At 37.5% G+C, this 17,969-nt stretch overlaps 1 protein-coding gene across 3 annotated transcripts; it reads left to right on the top strand.

The window, feature by feature from the left end:
* Window positions 1–4,162: 4,162 nt before the first annotated feature.
* LOC123217097 (probable potassium transporter 17) lies at window positions 4,163–17,756 on the top strand. Of its 3 annotated transcripts, XM_044637874.1 has the most exons (9): window positions 4,163–4,395; window positions 4,629–4,848; window positions 7,014–7,256; window positions 7,371–7,421; window positions 7,507–7,767; window positions 15,723–15,775; window positions 15,854–16,223; window positions 16,688–17,227; window positions 17,289–17,756. In XM_044637874.1, the coding sequence occupies exons 1-9, from the start codon at window positions 4,261–4,263 to the stop codon at window positions 17,345–17,347; spliced, it is 1,932 nt and encodes a 643-aa protein (XP_044493809.1). In that variant the 5' UTR covers window positions 4,163–4,260; the 3' UTR covers window positions 17,348–17,756. The 3 variants fall into 3 exon arrangements, with proteins under 3 accessions (XP_044493809.1, XP_044493808.1, XP_044493810.1); XM_044637873.1 differs by having other exon boundaries at window positions 16,688–17,756; XM_044637875.1 differs by lacking the exon at window positions 4,163–4,395 and having other exon boundaries at window positions 4,706–5,773; window positions 16,688–17,756.
* Window positions 17,757–17,969: the final 213 nt, after the last annotated feature.

Raw genomic sequence — 17,969 nt, forward strand, 5'->3', positions numbered from 1 at the left:
TTATTTTTCATTCAAGATAAATTTGAACCTTTCTTAATTTTTGCTCGAAAAACTTAAGTTGAGCTATTTTTGAATCGAGTTGAACTTGAGCCAAAAGGTGTTCAGGCTTGACTCAGTTTGTATCAATCCCTACCTCAAATGTCATATTTATAAGGATTTTAATCAATCATATTCCATTCAACTAGGTTTAAGGTTTTAAGGCATATTGTTTTCGGGTTTTAGGAATTTAGGCTTTTTGTAACACCTATACGTAAGCCTAATGACATTTTGATATTTTATTTGTGCTTAATTATAAGTTATGTTGAGTTATGAAGAGTTGTTAATAAGGACAATTATGCACCATAAAGGTGACACCTATTCGTGTCTTAGAAGTGTAGAAAAGTTATTTCATGCTGAACATGTAAAAGTGGCTAAGTAAAGAAAAGTGCATGCCTATGTGTGTAAAGGTACACGACCATGCATCGTTATCAAGTTTGAAAATTGAGATAAGATCAATTTCATAGCAATATCGGAAATTTCCTTTTATGAATAACACCATACATGCCAATGTATAAGGATTACATGCTCGTGTGATGTGTTAGGTAGGCAAAAATAAAAAAATGCAAAACCTAATGTTATTATTTTTGCACCCAGATCCACTAAACATAGAAAAAGATAAGAGAGTTGAGAACCGTGGACATAAAAAGGAACTTTTAGTCACCGAAATCACCATAACCACGTGAAGAATAGTATGTCATCAGAATCCAAGTATGGTGGCTTTTTGGTTTGGTTTTCTCATTGATCATGCCATAAGATGATTAGTACGTTTATAGTCGTTATACTGGACTATAAGCATGGATAAATCATACAACATTTAATACATGATTAAGCATATGTGAAATATATAGAGATTGATGAAGTATACATTTATATTGATGATATTGCTTAAGGATTTTTTAGATAATAATTTGATGATCTACGAATTTAGATATGTTTAATGGTTATGTCTTGTCAGAAACATGTTTAAGAGCACCTAGGGTGTGTTTAACATGAAGTAGGACCTTTGGTTTGCATTTAGATTGCCAAAATTTGTAGAAACCAGTTGGTAAAATGATTTATAGATTATGACACACAATCATATGTGTCAACCCATACACTCGTGTATCTTTTTATGAAAAATGAGTTAAATGTTGCAACACGGTCATTCTGAAGAGAAACTCACATGATCGTATGGTATAGACACATGCTCATGTTTGACTTCTCTAAAAGTGGATGCCTATGTAGGGCTAGAAAGCATTTTCATGTATAAGAGTAAACATGAGGATGTAAGATTGCAACACACTCGTGTGCGTGTGACATCAGGAACATAACGATGCAAGGTTAAGACACACCCATGTATTCCAAGAAATGAAAAGACTATTTTAGCTCTAGGTTATGTGTAAAAAGAGGAAAAGAAAAAAAAGAGAATAGAAAAGATTCAGTAAATCTAGTTAAGATAGTTAGCCTAAGTAGAGGTGCTCGATTGTGTGGAAGACAATATGAACCCTAACTGAGTCAAATTTAGGTCAAAAATAGGAAAAGTCAAGGGAAGTGGAGTATACCTAGATAACCACCAATTGTATGTGTAAGACGAGATATGTGAAAACAATATGCTATTCGAAAGATAGATATCTATGAGATGCATTATGCACTTAATACCAAGACACATTAGCTAAATAGTTTAGTTCAAGTCAAGTATGCATAGTAAGAGATTATGGCTTTTCAGCTAATTCTTCAAATGGTCAATGGGATGCATCACATATATACCTGAGGTAGAGGCCATCTAAGGATGATTTTCAATTAGTAGTCTTATAGTTATGCATATATAGTAAGGAAGGGATTGTGACTAGTTTCCCCATATGACTAGGGTATCATAGCTAGTTAGTCCGATAGTTTGATTGACAGGTGTGTAAGATGTCATATTAGACATTTGAGATGTCAATTGCTTTCACTAAAGCATTAAATATGCCAAGATCAACTTAGACCTTAGTAGCTTATATGGGATGACCTATGTATATAGGGCATAAGGGTGTTGAGACTAGACGGATGGACATAGAAGAATGTTGGAAACCTCTGCTTTAACCATATAGAGATTCAGTAGTGGAACGCTAGTTTTAGTTTTATGCTTTGTGCAAGATGTTGAGAGGTATCTACTTATTAAGTGTTTTTCACTAATGCATTCATTTTTATGGTTTTGCAGGTAGAAGTGAGTAGAGGGGCATGCAAGAGAGCCAGCAGTCCAATTCAAGCAGTTACATTAGGGTAAAGGACAAATTTGTCATTTTCAGTTTTGTTAGATTTCAGTTGAGACTTTACAATTAATATTTATGCACTTGTTAAAAAGTTTGAATTTTAGACATAACATTTATGAAATTTTTTTCAATATTCGTAGCTAAAGTTATTTATTACACATTTTTGAATGCAATTTAAGTTTAAGCGTTTATTAGCATGCTTTATTATATGTTGTATGAATTGTGAGGTCATTTTGCATACGTCTTTTTGGGTCATAATGTATGCAGAAATATGTATTTAAAGAAGGGTGTTACCGTTTTAGGGTTTGCCTATCAATTTACACGTGGTATGGTACAACATTAATTTACTCCATATGATAAAATATCAATTTACCCCCACATGATGAAAATATTATTTTATCCTTCACATGGTAAATATACATTACACAAATTTTGAAGTTTTTCTATGTATTGTAACTTAAAATTAAAAAAAAAATCTTAAAATAATTTGATACAAAATTTGGTAAGTGTTATCTTTACATGATAAAATACCAATTTATACCCTCTATAGTAAATATTCATTACACCAATTCCAAAGTATTTTTATATACAGTAACTAATTATACAAAAAATTATATAATTAAAAATATAAAATATACTATCAAAAATTTTTTTAATACAAATCAATTTATTCCTATATAGTAAATATTAATTTACCCTACATAATTAAATATCATATGACCTAATATAATAAAATATCAAATTAAAACACAATTAATAAATAAATAAAATTTTAAATTTATATATATATATATATATATATATATATATATATATATATATATATATGTACATGATGAACTTCGATCATCGATTGTAATGTTCATTTTCTTAATACAAGATTTGTTTAAGATTTAAATTAAAAAAGTTAAAATATCATTTTGGTATTAAATTAGAAATTTTGCTCATAAAAGTGTTCCAGACAAAAAAAGTGAATTGGGTACACAGAATTTTATACACGAAAAAAGATAACTAATTTTCAAGTCTAAGGACTATTTTCCATCCAAGTTTTAATTAAAATATAAAAATAATTTATAAGATTTCAAAAATAAAAAATATTCACTTAGAAAATAATTTATATTAAAATTTTTAGTTAAGATAGAAGGTAAAATCGTTATTTTAACAATAATATTAAAAATATATAAAATTCATTAATTTTCTCCCTAGGTTTTAAAAACTAACAACTTAACTTTTGTCTAAATTTTTTTACTTTAAAAAGTTATATTTTCTCCCATGAGCCTAGGGTTTCCATCTTTTTCTCATTTTTGTCACCTTGAATTTTTTAAAATTCAGTTTAACCTTCCTCTTCAACTTGAAATTACTCAAAAATCTGGCAACTTTTCTCTTTGTCGATTGAGTCGACATTGACCTTTGCTCCTCTCCCACCACGATGACGTGACATGATTTCTCTTCTATCGGATTCATCGTGTGATGTCTTGGAGATCTCTTTGTCTCAACGAAGAGATGAAGAGATCTCTACTTATGTCTCTTTGTTGCACATCGTGCGTTCGCCAATCATTTCTATGGTGAGAGACGATCGACCGAATAAACGAAACAGGAGGAGTCGCTAGAGAAGGATGGTGGTTGAAGAGAGGAGAAAAAAAAAGGGTAAGAAAAAATAGACACTTTTAAAAATTAGAAATATTTATGTAGAGTTGAAATTGTTAGTTTTTAAAACATGAAGAAAAATGAGATAAAATTATATATTTTTTTATATTATTACTAAAATGATAATTTTACTCATAATTATAATAAAAAATTATAATAAAAATTGATTTATAATAACTGTTTAAAATTTTAAATCTATATGAATATGTATTTGTTTTTACATGGGAAATAGACCTTTGACCGTAATTTCCATCACTCAAACGGTCAAATCCCACGCTATCTCGTCTGTCTAGTATCGAGCACGAACATCCCAAGTCTCCGGTAACAAAAGTGAGGCAAAGTTATGGAACAACAACTCGGCCAACGTGAGTCACATCCGACTCTCTCGGAGGTGGTGATTGAGTCTTCAACAAACGGCTATCTTCATCTCCCTTACTCTCGTAATGCTAACCCTCTCAATCCTTCTTCAGAAGAAACGGTTTGTGTTTTGTCACTTCTTTTTCTTTTTGTCTTTGAAAATGCAAGTGTCGGTTCTCGCTTTTCAGTTGTTTTCTTTGATAGGTTAGAGTTATATTTTTGAAACTTTTGATTTTTATATTCCATTTCAGTTCTGGGGTATTTGAAAGTTCTGTTTTAGGGTAATTTTTCTTTTTTGTTCAGTTGAATTGAGTTTAAAGTTAATTTAATTAGAAGAATTTATTGAATGAGCAGAAAGGTAAATGGGAGAACCTGGTGCTTGCATACAAGACACTTGGAGTTGTGTTTGGAGGGCTTGTGACTTCACCACTTTACATGTATCCGTCAATGCCATTGAAGTTTCCAACTGAAGAAGACTACTTGGGGATTTATAGTATCGTGTTTTGGACTCTTACGCTTATTGGTGTTGTTAAGTATGCCAGCATAGCTATAAAAGCTGATGATCAAGGAGAAGGTGCTGTTTTCTATATAGATTCTTTGTTTAAGTTATCAGCTTTTTAACGGTACTTACTTTCTAGGTCTTTCTTTAAATTGAGCCCAGATGGGTATTTTGAAATGGCTTAATTGATTAATCTTCTTAATTTAGTTCTATTCCTGTTGTTATTTGTCTTTTTATTCAACTGATTCTTTTGCTAAAATGTTTACAGTATAAAAGATTTGCCTTTTGCACTTAAACCCATATGTCTGTTAAGGATTTTGGAGAAGAAATGGTGGAGTTTGAGGTCTTATTTATTTATTTTGTTGTGGTGGATCACATATGCTGCGCCTTTTAAGAAAGTAGAAGATCTTAAAAATCTATGTTCACATTGCTTATAGCTGCATTAAGGAGTTGATTAGAGATTTCTTTTATTATTATATCTTCACCTGATAGAATGAAAGAAATGAATATGGTTAGGCTGTATTTCCTAATCCTTGAAATTGAGCTCATTGGATCTATATTAGTTGTGCTTTGAGATTAACCATGGACATGTGTTGCTTAGTGTTTGAGAAGCGGAAAGGAAAAAGTACACAAAGGATAGTGGTTCTCTATATGTTTTATTTTACAATCCATATTCTTTGAACTTGGAAGTTTGTAGTGCAATTCCATATGATGCAATATGCAATTTTATGTCTGAGAATCTACTATAGTATCTTTTCCTCGGAATTTCAAATGTGGGTCAAAAAGTGTAGACTTGTGGTTGTATGTAGAATCTCAAATACTGTTTGATATATAATTGTTGCACTTAAAAAATAAAAAAAAGAGGAAAACCAGAGAAATATTTGTTATTTTATTTTTTGAAGACAGAATGTATACATGACTTGAAAGATACTTAATGGCAAGCAATACTTGGACATGGAGACATTATTGAATATTGAGTTATGCAAACAGGGATTGAGAGGTGAGCCTATGTTCAATTTTCTGTTCCTGCTGTTATTTGTCTTTTTAATTAACTGATTCTTTTGCTAAAATGTTTACAGTATAAGAAATTTGCTTTTTGCACTTAAACCGATATTTCTGTTGAGGATTTTGGGGAAGAAATGGTGGAGTTTGAGGTCTTATTTATTTATTTATTTTTTGTTGTGGTGGTGGATTACATATGCTGTGCCTTTTAAGAAAGTAAAAGATCTTAAAAATTTATATTCACATTGCTCATAGCTGCATTAAGGAATTGATTAGAGATTTCTTTCATTATTATATCTTCACCCGATAAAATGAAAGAAATGAATATGGTTAGGCTGTATTTCCTACTCCTTGAAATTGAGCTCATTGGATCTATATTAGTTGTGCTTTGATGACTAAGCACGGACATATGTTGCTTGGAGTTGAAGAAGTGGAAAGGAAAAAGGACACAAAAAATAGTGGTCTTATCTATATGTTTATCATACAATCCATATTCTTTGAACTTGGAAGTTTGTTGTGCAATTCCATATGATGCAATATGCAGTTTTATGTCTCAATATTCAAAATCAGGGAAGCATTGTTTAGGTGTTCTAGAGTGTCAAATCCTATAATATCTTTTACCTGTATCTTTGCTGCAGTCCTTTTAGACCCGTATGCTTTGACCTTTCGTCATTGTGTTGTAGCAATGTTTATATATCATGTGGTTGACCATTTCTGCAGCAGTTCAAACTCAGAAACAAAATTTTAGCATTTATTAACTGTGCTGGTGATACACGTCTCATTACTTGAATAAGAATCCAAAAGGATACATACTGATGGGTGTATGTATCAACACTGGTATAAGTTACTTTGAGAAGTGAAAAGTGAGAGATGCTTGAAGATTTTAAATGATCTTATTGGAACTTGAAGTATATAATATTATGGGATGCAATTTATTAATTTTTTTGAGTGTTTTGCTTTAACTTTTAGTTCTAATAGGCTAATAGTTCCTCAAAAAGGCACTTTGGATACTCTCATTTTATCCGTTAATTGGGGTTCCTGTTTGGTTGCTAGTCTGTTCAAATGTCCTTCACTAATGTATTGAACATTTTGTTTTCTTCATAATATGAACCCAACTTCTGAAAAAATAACATATTGGAATTATTGTTGCTCATGTATATATATTTTGTTTTTCATTTTTTTGTAAAATAAATTATTGCTTGGATTTCTGACTTCTACAGATAACTGATTTGTTGCAGGTGGAACGTTTGCCTTGTACTCTCTACTTTGTAGGAATATGAATGTTGGATTTCTTTCTTCCCAAAGTGTAGCTTCCAACATAAGTATTTCACGCTCTGGTTTGCAAGAGGGCATCGGAACTAAAAGTAAGCTGGGCAAGTTTTTTGAAGAAAGTATTGTAGCCAGGAGGATATTGCTTTTCCTTGCTATGTTAGGCATGTGCATGCTGATTGGAGATGGTATACTTACGCCTGCAATCTCAGGTTTTGTTGGCATGATCTTATCTTTGTTATTTACTGTTTTATGTTCTGATGTTTTGTTTCCCTGGGCAATATAAATTGAATTTTATTCTTTTAATTTTATAAATTTATTGACAGTGTTATCTGCAATGGATGGATTAAGAACACTGTTTCCTTCTGTCAGTAAATGTAAGCATTGCTCCACATTGTTTTTACTTGATCAAAAGCATGAGTCTTACAGAAATCCAACTTATGTACTCTCATGATTTTTCAGCTTTGGTTGAATCTCTTTCTGCAGCAGTTCTAATTGTTCTGTTCCTGCTGCAGAGGTTTGGCACCTCTCGTGTGAGCTTCCTTTTCTCCCCCATCATGGGTGCATGGACCTTTAGTACTCCACTTGTAGGAATTTATAGAATTATACACCATTACCCTAGCATAATCAAAGCTTTATCACCTTACTATATTGTCCATTTCTTCTCGAGAAATGGAAAGGAAGGCTGGCGGTTGCTTGGTGGAATTGTCCTCTGCATCACTGGTGAGTTTCTGATTCAACTTATGTACAGTCGTCAAATAGAAGTTTGACTCTGTTGTAGTTTGCTTGGTACTTGCCATTACACAAATCATTTGTTTGAGAATACAAAAGCTTTTAGCATTTGTAATCCTAGTCAGCAAAAACGCGTATTATTTGCATTTAATTCGCATTCCTGTTTATTTTGCGTTTTAAACATGCTGTTCCGAATTTTTGAACCAAAAACCTATTAAACGTGTATTTTTATTATCTTTTACTTTTTTCTTTTTTATGAATTTTTTATAGTACGAAAATATCCTTTGCATTTTCAGTTAATTGTTATAATGTTATAACTATATAAAATAAAAAACTGATTTATTGTTATCCAAATCCCTAACCTCTTCCGATAATTGTTGGTAATAATTGAATCATGATTATATATTATGTTATATTAGGTTTAATACTCAATAAGATAGTTTATTGTTAACTAGAAGATTGATACAGACCTGGAAAAATGGCCAAGATTTCCAGCTAACTAAAGGTTCCAGCAGCTCCACAGCAGCTCCTCCAGCAAGTTTTCCAGAAACAGCCTCCTCCTGCAGTCTCAAGGTTCCAGAATTTTCTCCAACAATGATTTAACACAACAATCTCTCCAGCATCAACTCAACTAACTAATCTCACAAGCATTTGTTCACAGCCAAGCAAAGGAAGAACTATTTGATTTATTCTCCATATTCATTCACATGTAACATATAAATGTAATTTGACAGCATTCTATTTGAATAAAATTCAAGCAAGTTTTCTATTTCATTTCCATTTCCATGGTGAAATAATGTTCCAGTAATATTGCTCCAATCCACAAAATCAAATGCAACAACAATTCATCAACAATTCCAGCAAGATTCTCACAAAACAACCACCAAAACAATAACAGAAAATAAAATAAAAGCTAGGGAATGCTGAGTTCCGAGAGTCAGCCCTCTCCAAATCCTTTTCTGCTACTCAAACTTCATCCAACATAATCTGCTCTCATTCCTGCATTTCCCCATTTTATGTGCTGCCCCCTAACCATCACTGGACCCCACCACTGTAGAATTCTGGAAAGGAGGCTTCAATTAATTCAGCTGCCTGGGTGCTTTGTCCAGACTGCCCTCATTCATTTGGTCTTCTTTTCTGTACTCAGCTGGGTCATTCTTTCCTGGGCTGCCTTCTTTCATTTGGTCTTCTTCTCTGTACTCAGCTGGGTCATTCTTTCCTGGGCTGCCTTCTGTAATGTTTCCTTTGGGCCTGCGGTGATAAACTCTAGTGATTAGGTTCCCAACAATACCCCCCCCTAAGAGTCTCACCTTGTCCTCAAGGTGAAAAGAAGGAAACTGCTCCTGGACCTCTTTATAGTCTTCCCAAGAGTTTTCACATGGAGGAAGGTGCTGCCATTTGAGAAGGACTTCCAGGCTGCCATTCTTAGCAAAACGTGTTTCCAACAAGGCTTCCGGTTGCAATTGGAGCTCTAAATCATCCGTGAGGCAGGAGGGCAATGGTTGGGATTGAATTTCAGTCCCAACCATCTTCTTGAGCTGAGATACATGGAAAACGGGGTGAATTTTGGTACCCGGTGGTAAAAGCAAACGATATGCAACCGCGCCAATCCTCTCAAGAATGTCATAAGGCCCATAAAACCGAGGGCTTAGCTTCTCATTGGGTCGTTTAGCCAAATTTTTAAAACGATAAGGTTGTAGCTTGAGGAATACCTTATCACCCACCTCAAATTGGACTTCTCTTCTCTTCAAGTCGGCTTGTCTTTTCATGCGTTGTTGGGCACGATGGAGGTGGTCTTTAAGCTCATTCAAAATAGCATCCCTTTGTTGTAACAAAACGCCCACGTCATCAATTTTGGATGCCATGGAACCCCACCTAAGTAATGTTGGAGGGTCGCGCCCATACAAAGCTTTGAAGGGGGTCATGCCAATGGAGCTATGGAAGGAAGTATTGTACCAATATTCCGCCCAAGGGAGCCATTTGGTCCAACTACGGGGCCGTTGAACACAAAAACAACGTAGATAAGTCTCAAGGCTACGGTTAAGGACCTCGGTTTGACCATCGGTTTGGGGATGATAAGCAGTACTAAACTTCAAAACGGTCCCCATAACACGAAATAACTCGGTCCAAAAATGACTCATGAAAAGTCGGTCTCGATCGGAGATGATGGAGCGAGGGTACCCATGAAGACGAACAATGTCCCTCCCAAATAACTCAGCCACATCCTTGGCAGTATACGGATGCAATAGCAACAAGAAATGAGAGTACTTGGTCAATCGGTCAACTATGACGAGGATAGTGTCGCCTTGACTCGTTCGGGGTAGGCCTCCAATAAAATCCATGGTAATGTCGTCCCAAACTTTATCGGGGATTGGCAAGGGTTGCAACAATCCAGCTGGGCTCATAGCTTGATATTTACTCCTTTGACAAACTTCACAACTAGCCACGAAGTCCTTAATAGACTTTTTCATCCCAATCCAGAAGAAAACCGCTGTAATCCTTTTATAAGTGCGGAAGAACCCCGAATGTCCACCAAAAGGGGAAGCATGAAACTCAGACAAAACAGCCGGAAGAACCGTGGAATGGGAAACAAGCACCAATCTCCCTTTATAAAAAAGAATCCCATTTTTCAATACAAAATTGGCATGGCTGTTTGGGTCCCGAAGTAAATCTTGAATAAGTCCTCGATAATGGTGATCAGACTGAACCTCCTCGGCCACAATATCACCCTCAACCCATGAACTAGTAGAGAGAGTGGCTAGGTTAGTGCAAATAGGTAATCTGGAAAGGGCATCTGCAGCTTTGTTTTCGACCCCCGAGCGATACTGAATCTCAAAATCAAATCCCAACAATTTCATCACCCAACGTTGTTGGTCACCACTCACAATTGTTTGCTCCATCAAATATTTGAGGCTCTTTTGGTCGGTTCGTACTATGAAGTGTTTCCCCAATAAATAATGTCGCCATTTCTGTAAAGCCAAGACTATAGCCATTAACTCCCGCTCATAGATAGATTTTGCTTGACTCCTTGGAGATAAAGCTTGACTCATGAAGGAAATGGGCCTGCCACCTTGCATAAGAACCGCCCCGATACCTGTAGCCGATGCATCTGTCTCCACAATAAATGGTTGAGTAAAATCTGGCATTGCTAAAACTGGAACCGTAGTCATAGTCTTCTTAAGAGTCTCAAAGGCATGCGTAGCTTCATCCGACCACAAAAAGGAATTCTTTTTCAAGAGTTGAGTGAGAGGTGCGGCGATTCGCCCATAGTTGCGAACGAATCGGCGATAGTACCCTGTGAGACCCAGAAATCCTCGAAGCTCAGTAATATCTCTGGGACGTGGCCAATCAACCATACATTGAATTTTTTTTGGGTCAGCAGCAACTCCTGAGGCAGAAATAATGTGGCCCAAATATTCAAGCTGTGGCACGGCAAAGGAGCATTTTTTCCTATTTAAAACCAAGTGGTGTTCTGAAAGCAAGGTCAATGCTGTATCCAAGTGCTCAAGGTGATCTGCAAGGTCTCGACTGTAAATCAATATATCATCAAAGAACACCAATATGAAACGACGTAAGTGGTCACGAAAAACCGTATTCATTAAGGCTTGGAAAGTGGCCGGTGCATTAGACAAACCAAAGGGCATTACTAAGAACTCGTAATGTCCATTATGGGTCCGAAAAGCTGTTTTCTCAATATCATGGTCAACAATCCTAATCTGATGATATCCAGACTTCAAATCTAATTTACTAAAGAAGGTGGCGCCAGATAATTCATCTAACAATTCATCAATAACTGGGATAGGAAACTTATCTGGTACCGTGAGTTTGTTGAGGGCTCTGTAATCAACACAAAAACGCCAACCTCCATCTTTTTTCTGAACCAGCAGAACCGGGCTGGAGAAAGGGCTGATACTTGGGCGGATGATGCCTGCCGTCAACATGTCTTGGATCTGCCTTTCCACTTCATTTTTCTGATGATGCGGATAGCGGTAAGGGCGAATGTTGGGTGGAATGGCGCCCTCCACTAGCCGTATAGCATGATCACGAGTCCGTCGAGGAGGGAGACCTGAAGGTTCCTCGAATACATGGTGGAAGTGTTGCAAAACTGCAGTAATTTCGGGCTGTTCTGGACTGCTGTCCTCCATCACAGTATGAGTGAGTTCGATCCAGTAGACAAGGCTGCTTGATTTTAAGGTTTTACAGAACCCACGGAGAGAAGTTTCTCTGATAGTTAAGGAGGGGTCCCCCTGGAGAGATACTTGCTGGCCATTCCAATTAAACCACATAGTTAATGATTGCCAGTCACTGTGGACGATTCCTAACGTAGACAGCCAATCCATTCCAAGAATTACATCCACATTACCAAGCTGGAAGACATAGAAATCCTGAAGGAAATGAATGGAGCCCACGTGTAGTTTAACTGCTCTGCAAACGCCGCCTCCCTTGATGCTCTGTCCGTTTCCAACAGTAACTGAGAATGCTTTTTGGTGTATCTGGAGAGCTAAATTATTGACTACTTGTTGAGAGAGGAAGCTGTGAGTGGCGCCGGAGTCGACCAATACTACTACATCAGTCCCGGAAATTTTGCCCAGCAACTTCATTGAGCGAGGGGAGTTAATACCTGCCACCGAGTGGCTCGACAACTCAATATCCTGCCCCTCATGGTGCGGAGGCTCTGGTGCTGCGGCCGTTGGCTCTGTCGACTGTTCTTCACCGTCTTCACAAAGCATCAGCCGAAGTTGTCGGAATCGGCATTGATGGTTGAAGCTGTACTTGTCACCGCACTTGAAACACAGTCCCTGAGCGATCCTGGCCTGTATTTCGGGCTGAGAGAGTCGACGAGGAAAGTGAGGCGGAGGTGGCCGCCTACTGGAAATGGGTGAAGGGTGTGTGGCTGGTGGGGGAGCTGAGAAACTGGAGTTATCGGAACCATGGGACGGTGATTTTGGATGGACGGCAGGTAAGGAGGATGGTGGTAGTAATGCTGAGGTGGCTGAATGGGTAGGTGCGGTCGTCGGTGGTGGAAAACTGGAGGTTGAGGGAGAAGGGGTGGAGATATTCGTTGGAGTGGAAGCTTGGGATTGGGGAAAATTTGAATAAGGGATACGGGTCGGGGCAGTGGTATTGGGGGGGTAAGATGAGCGGGTCGGGTTGCTTATATTGGGTAAAGGGCTGGCCTGTAACGGAGGTGGGCTGGGTGCTGGGAAATGAGAGAGGGCTTGGGCTGTTGGTGGGTAGGCTGGGTAATGTGATTGGTTTGGGCTTGAGTGTGGGGGGTTGGTTTCGGCCCAATCAGGCTGTGGACTCTGGTTGGGGTTGTGTGAAGTTGGGCCTGGACAGGGTGGGTGCAGATAGAAGCCCGTTGGTGCGCTGAGAAAGGAGTTGGCTTGACCCGGTTGGATAGCTTCTGCTTTACCCGCATTTCCTCCCATGCCATATAACGCCCAGTCACGTTGTTCTACGTCCGCCGCCATCTGCATCAGCGAACGAAGGTCCGTCGGTGCTAACAGCCGCAGCTCAGCTTGAATTCGGGGGCTCAACCCCGCCATGAAGGCGCCCTTCAGCCACTCAATGGAGACCGTCGGCAACATGGCCACAAGTTGCTCAAAGCGTGCTCTGTAATCTGCTATCGTCCCCGTCTGCCGATGGAGAATGATTTGTTCATAGGGCGTCCGGTTTTGCGTCGACCCGAAACGGAGAAGTAGCTCCTCCTTCAACTCCCTCCATTCTCTGAACGGCTGCCATAACTCCCTAAATTGCCACCAGCTCAAAGCCTCGCCTTCGAAACACAGAATCACCGCCGGCAATCGTTCCCTTTCATCCATCCCGTTCATCTGAAAATATCGCTCCGCCTTGGCGATCCAACCCCATGGGTCCCCACCGTTAAACAAGGGGAGCTCCATCCTCCTGTGATAATGGTCCCGTCGGTTCCAGTGTTCTGCATGGCCAAGGTGTGGCCTGTAGTTGTTCCTGGAAGCCTCTCCGTAAGCTACTCCAGGAAATAGTGGTGGTGGGGGTGGTACGGTCGGACCAAAATTTTCTTCCACAACAGCGCGCGGATCCGGTGGAAGTGGTGCATGCGAATGGGTGGCAGTGGTGGTCGGCCCTGTTTCAGTTTCTTTTCCCTTTAAATTTTTCGACAATAACTGCCGTATCTCATACAAGTTTTCATCTATTTTTTCAAGCCGTGAGGTTGCTTGAGCTTCTGAATGCCCTAACTTCTCATCCATTGTCGCCACCTTCTCCGCCAAGTCTTTGTAATACTTCTCTAACTCCTCAACTCTCCCTTCCATTCTTGTCGTTACCATTACCCGGTTCGTCGCTCTGATACCAAGTTGATACAGACCTGGAAAAATGGCCAAGATTTCCAGCTAACTAAAGGTTCCAGCAGCTCCACAGCAGCTCCTCCAGCAAGTTTTCCAGAAACAGCCTCCTCCTGCAGTCTCAAGGTTCCAGAATTTTCTCCAACAATGATTTAACACAACAATCTCTCCAGCATCAACTCAACTAACTAATCTCACAAGCATTTGTTCACAGCCAAGCAAAGGAAGAACTATTTGATTTATTCTCCATATTCATTCACATGTAACATATAAATGTAATTTGACAGCATTCTATTTGAATAAAATTCAAGCAAGTTTTCTATTTCATTTCCATTTCCATGGTGAAATAATGTTCCAGTAATATTGCTCCAATCCACAAAATCAAATGCAACAACAATTCATCAACAATTCCAGCAAGATTCTCACAAAACAACCACCAAAACAATAACAGAAAATAAAATAAAAGCTAGGGAATGCTGAGTTCCGAGAGTCAGCCCTCTCCAAATCCTTTTCTGCTACTCAAACTTCATCCAACATAATCTGCTCTCATTCCTGCATTTCCCCATTTTATGTGCTGCCCCCTAACCATCACTGGACCCCACCACTGTAGAATTCTGGAAAGGAGGCTTCAATTAATTCAGCTGCCTGGGTGCTTTGTCCAGACTGCCCTCATTCATTTGGTCTTCTTTTCTGTACTCAGCTGGGTCATTCTTTCCTGGGCTGCCTTCTTTCATTTGGTCTTCTTCTCTGTACTCAGCTGGGTCATTCTTTCCTGGGCTGCCTTCTGTAATGTTTCCTTTGGGCCTGCGGTGATAAACTCTAGTGATTAGGTTCCCAACAAAGATCTATAAAAAGTATTAAAATTATTATTAATATTTTTATATTTTTTAAAACGTATTATTGATGATGTGCTGTATTAAACCCGTATATACATGTTTTATATCTTTTCCGCATCTAAATTTTATAATAAACGTATTTTATACTATTTATCATATTATATCTGAATAATTTCCATACCCTTTTTTTTTTTTTCTGTATTTACTAGCTAGACTTTTGATATACATTTAATTACGGCTTTGGAAAACTTATTATAGAAGTGTTTAGTGTTGTCATGAGCTTCTTTTTTTTTTTATGATTACGGGATTGGATTTATAAAAAAGGAAAAGCACTACAAATTATGACTTTTATATAATAATGGCAGCATGTTCCTGAATTTTCATTAGATACAGAGGGAGCTAAAAGGAGTGAAGAGAGATTAGTACCATTACATCTTTAGACTAGTTTTGTTATGTTGCCATTCATACTCTCAGGTAGACAACACAATGAGGCCTGAAATGGTCTTCAACGTAGAGTCCACCTTTTTTTCTGCAACTCTGAAGTAGTATCTTTTTTCTTTTAATATGACAAGTGCAAACTACAAGGGAACTTGAAGATTTATGTTCCAAATAACTTGAACTTATTGTTGAATACTGTCACCTGTTTGCATCTCCTGCTTATTTCAAATTGGTGGCTGAAGCTCAGGCATTTTGTTGCATATTTGCATCATGAGACATTTTTTTTCCTTTCGATTTATAAGAACCGAAAGAGGCATTCTTTATGCTGATGTTACCCCATGTATTACAGGTTCTGAAGCATTATTTGCGGATCTTGGTCATTTCAACAGGAGTTCCATTCGAGTAAATTTTATCGCTTAGTCTTCTTTGTCTGTTTATATGATGGCTTTCTCACACCTCTTCCATGCCTTATTTTAACAGACAGCTTTTCTGTTTACAATATATCCGTCACTTGTTCTGACATATGGGGGGCAGACAGCATACCTGATCAGGCACCCCAGCAATCACGATGATGGATTCTATAAGTTTATACCAGAAGCAATCTACTGGCCTATTTTTATCATAGCCACATTGGCTGCTATTGTTGCCAGCCAATCATTAATATCAGCCACCTTTTCTGTCATCAAGCAGTCTGTAGTGCTGGACTATTTTCCTCGAGTCAAGGTGGTGCATACATCTTCCGGAAAGGAGGGAGAGGTCTACTCTCCAGAAATCAATTACATCCTTATGGTTCTTTGTGTTGTTGTTATACTTGTCTTCGGAGATGGAAAAGATATCGGAAATGCTTTTGGTATGTTAAACTAATATCAGCATTTTTCTTTTTGTTTAAATTGCAAAATTGCTTATCATTATTTTTTACTTAGTTATAGCAGATAATGTTTAATAATTAGTTAACGTTCTGCTACTTCTGATATCATTACATCTTAATAACAGTAAGTTCTGGCAAAAAATTGAGCTCATAGTAGTAGCCAATTAAGGAAATCTGTGATTGTAACTTCTATGCCATAATCGGCTATGAAGAATATAACAATATTTTACAATGATGTAAAAGGTATTATCACTTTCTGATGCATTTAATTCGACATAATTGTGTGAAAATAATAAGCAAAATCACAATGTTTTTTCATATGCTGAGATTTGTTTTAACCGGAGCACACTTTTTGGGGTTTTTGTTTGCAACTTTATTTGCATTTAATCCATTCTGTTGCATTTCATATGGGCCTAAGGTTCACTAATTTGAAACCTTTCTTGCAGGTGTTGTTGTTAGCTTAGTCATGCTCATCACCACCTTATTATTGACACTTGTCATGATTATGATTTGGAGAACTCCAACAATCCTGGTTGCACTTTACTTCTTGGTGTTTTTCACAATGGAAGGAGTTTATGTGACTGCTGTTTTCACGAAATTTCGTGAGGGTGGATGGATCCCTTTTGCCATATCTTTTATTCTAGCCTTTATTATGTTTGGATGGTTCTATGGGAGGCAAAGAAAGATAGAATATGAATTAACTCACAGGATTAACTTGGAAAGACTAGGAATTATGTTATCTGATCCAGGTCTTCAAAGGGTTCCTGGATTGTGCTTCTTTTACACCAAGATTCAAGATGGGTTGACTCCTATCCTTGGGCATTACATAAAAAATATAAGATCTCTTCACAATGTTACCATTTTTACAACTCTCCGGTACTTATTGGTTCCGAAGGTTGCTCCAGGACAGAGAATTGTTGTCAATAGACTAGGCCTTAAAGGAGTTTATGGATGTGTTATTCAGTATGGCTATGCCGATTTCCTAAATCTTGAAGGTGATGAATTTGTAAATCAAGTTACTGATTCCTTGAAGGAGCATATACAAAAATTTTCGGGGTGTATATCATGTAATCCTATGGAAATTGAGGAAGACATTTCTGATCTAGAGGAGGCAAAGCTTTCTGGTGTGGTCCATATTCGAGGAAAGACAAGGTTTTACATAGGGAATAATTGTGGATGGTTTGATAGAATTATGCTGACTTTTTACGAAGTAATGCACAGTAATTGTAGATCAGCATTGCCTGCCCTTGGCGTGCCATTACAGCAGCGCATTCAGGTGGGGATGCTATATGAGGCTTAAGAGTAAAATAAAATTTTGAGTTGCAATAAGTTGCATAGAATGCTTGCATGTAATTTGCTTTCTTTAGATTGAAATTTAGGCTAATAAAAATATCAAGACATTGCCCTAAACCCAGGAAACAATCTGGACATAGAAACAATTTTCAGAAGTTTGTAATATTCTCCAGCCAAAAAATATGGAAAATGATATAAAATGACAAATGTATTGTCCTTCAACAGAACAGTGTTAAGATTTGGTAATCCAATTATCTAAAGAAAAATAAAAATTTGATTTTCTTTTGTATATTTGCAAGGATTGAAAAACCGGACCGGACTGGCTGGTCTAACCGGCTGGACCGTGAACTGGTACTGTAGATGAGCACTGTAGAAGACAGAACTGTTTTAGCTTAAAAATCGGGTTGGACTGCGATCGAACTGTCGGTTGGCACC

The sequence above is a fragment of the Mangifera indica genome, chromosome 5 (assembly GCF_011075055.1).
Source record: "Mangifera indica cultivar Alphonso chromosome 5, CATAS_Mindica_2.1, whole genome shotgun sequence".
Lineage (NCBI taxonomy): Eukaryota > Viridiplantae > Streptophyta > Magnoliopsida > Sapindales > Anacardiaceae > Mangifera > Mangifera indica.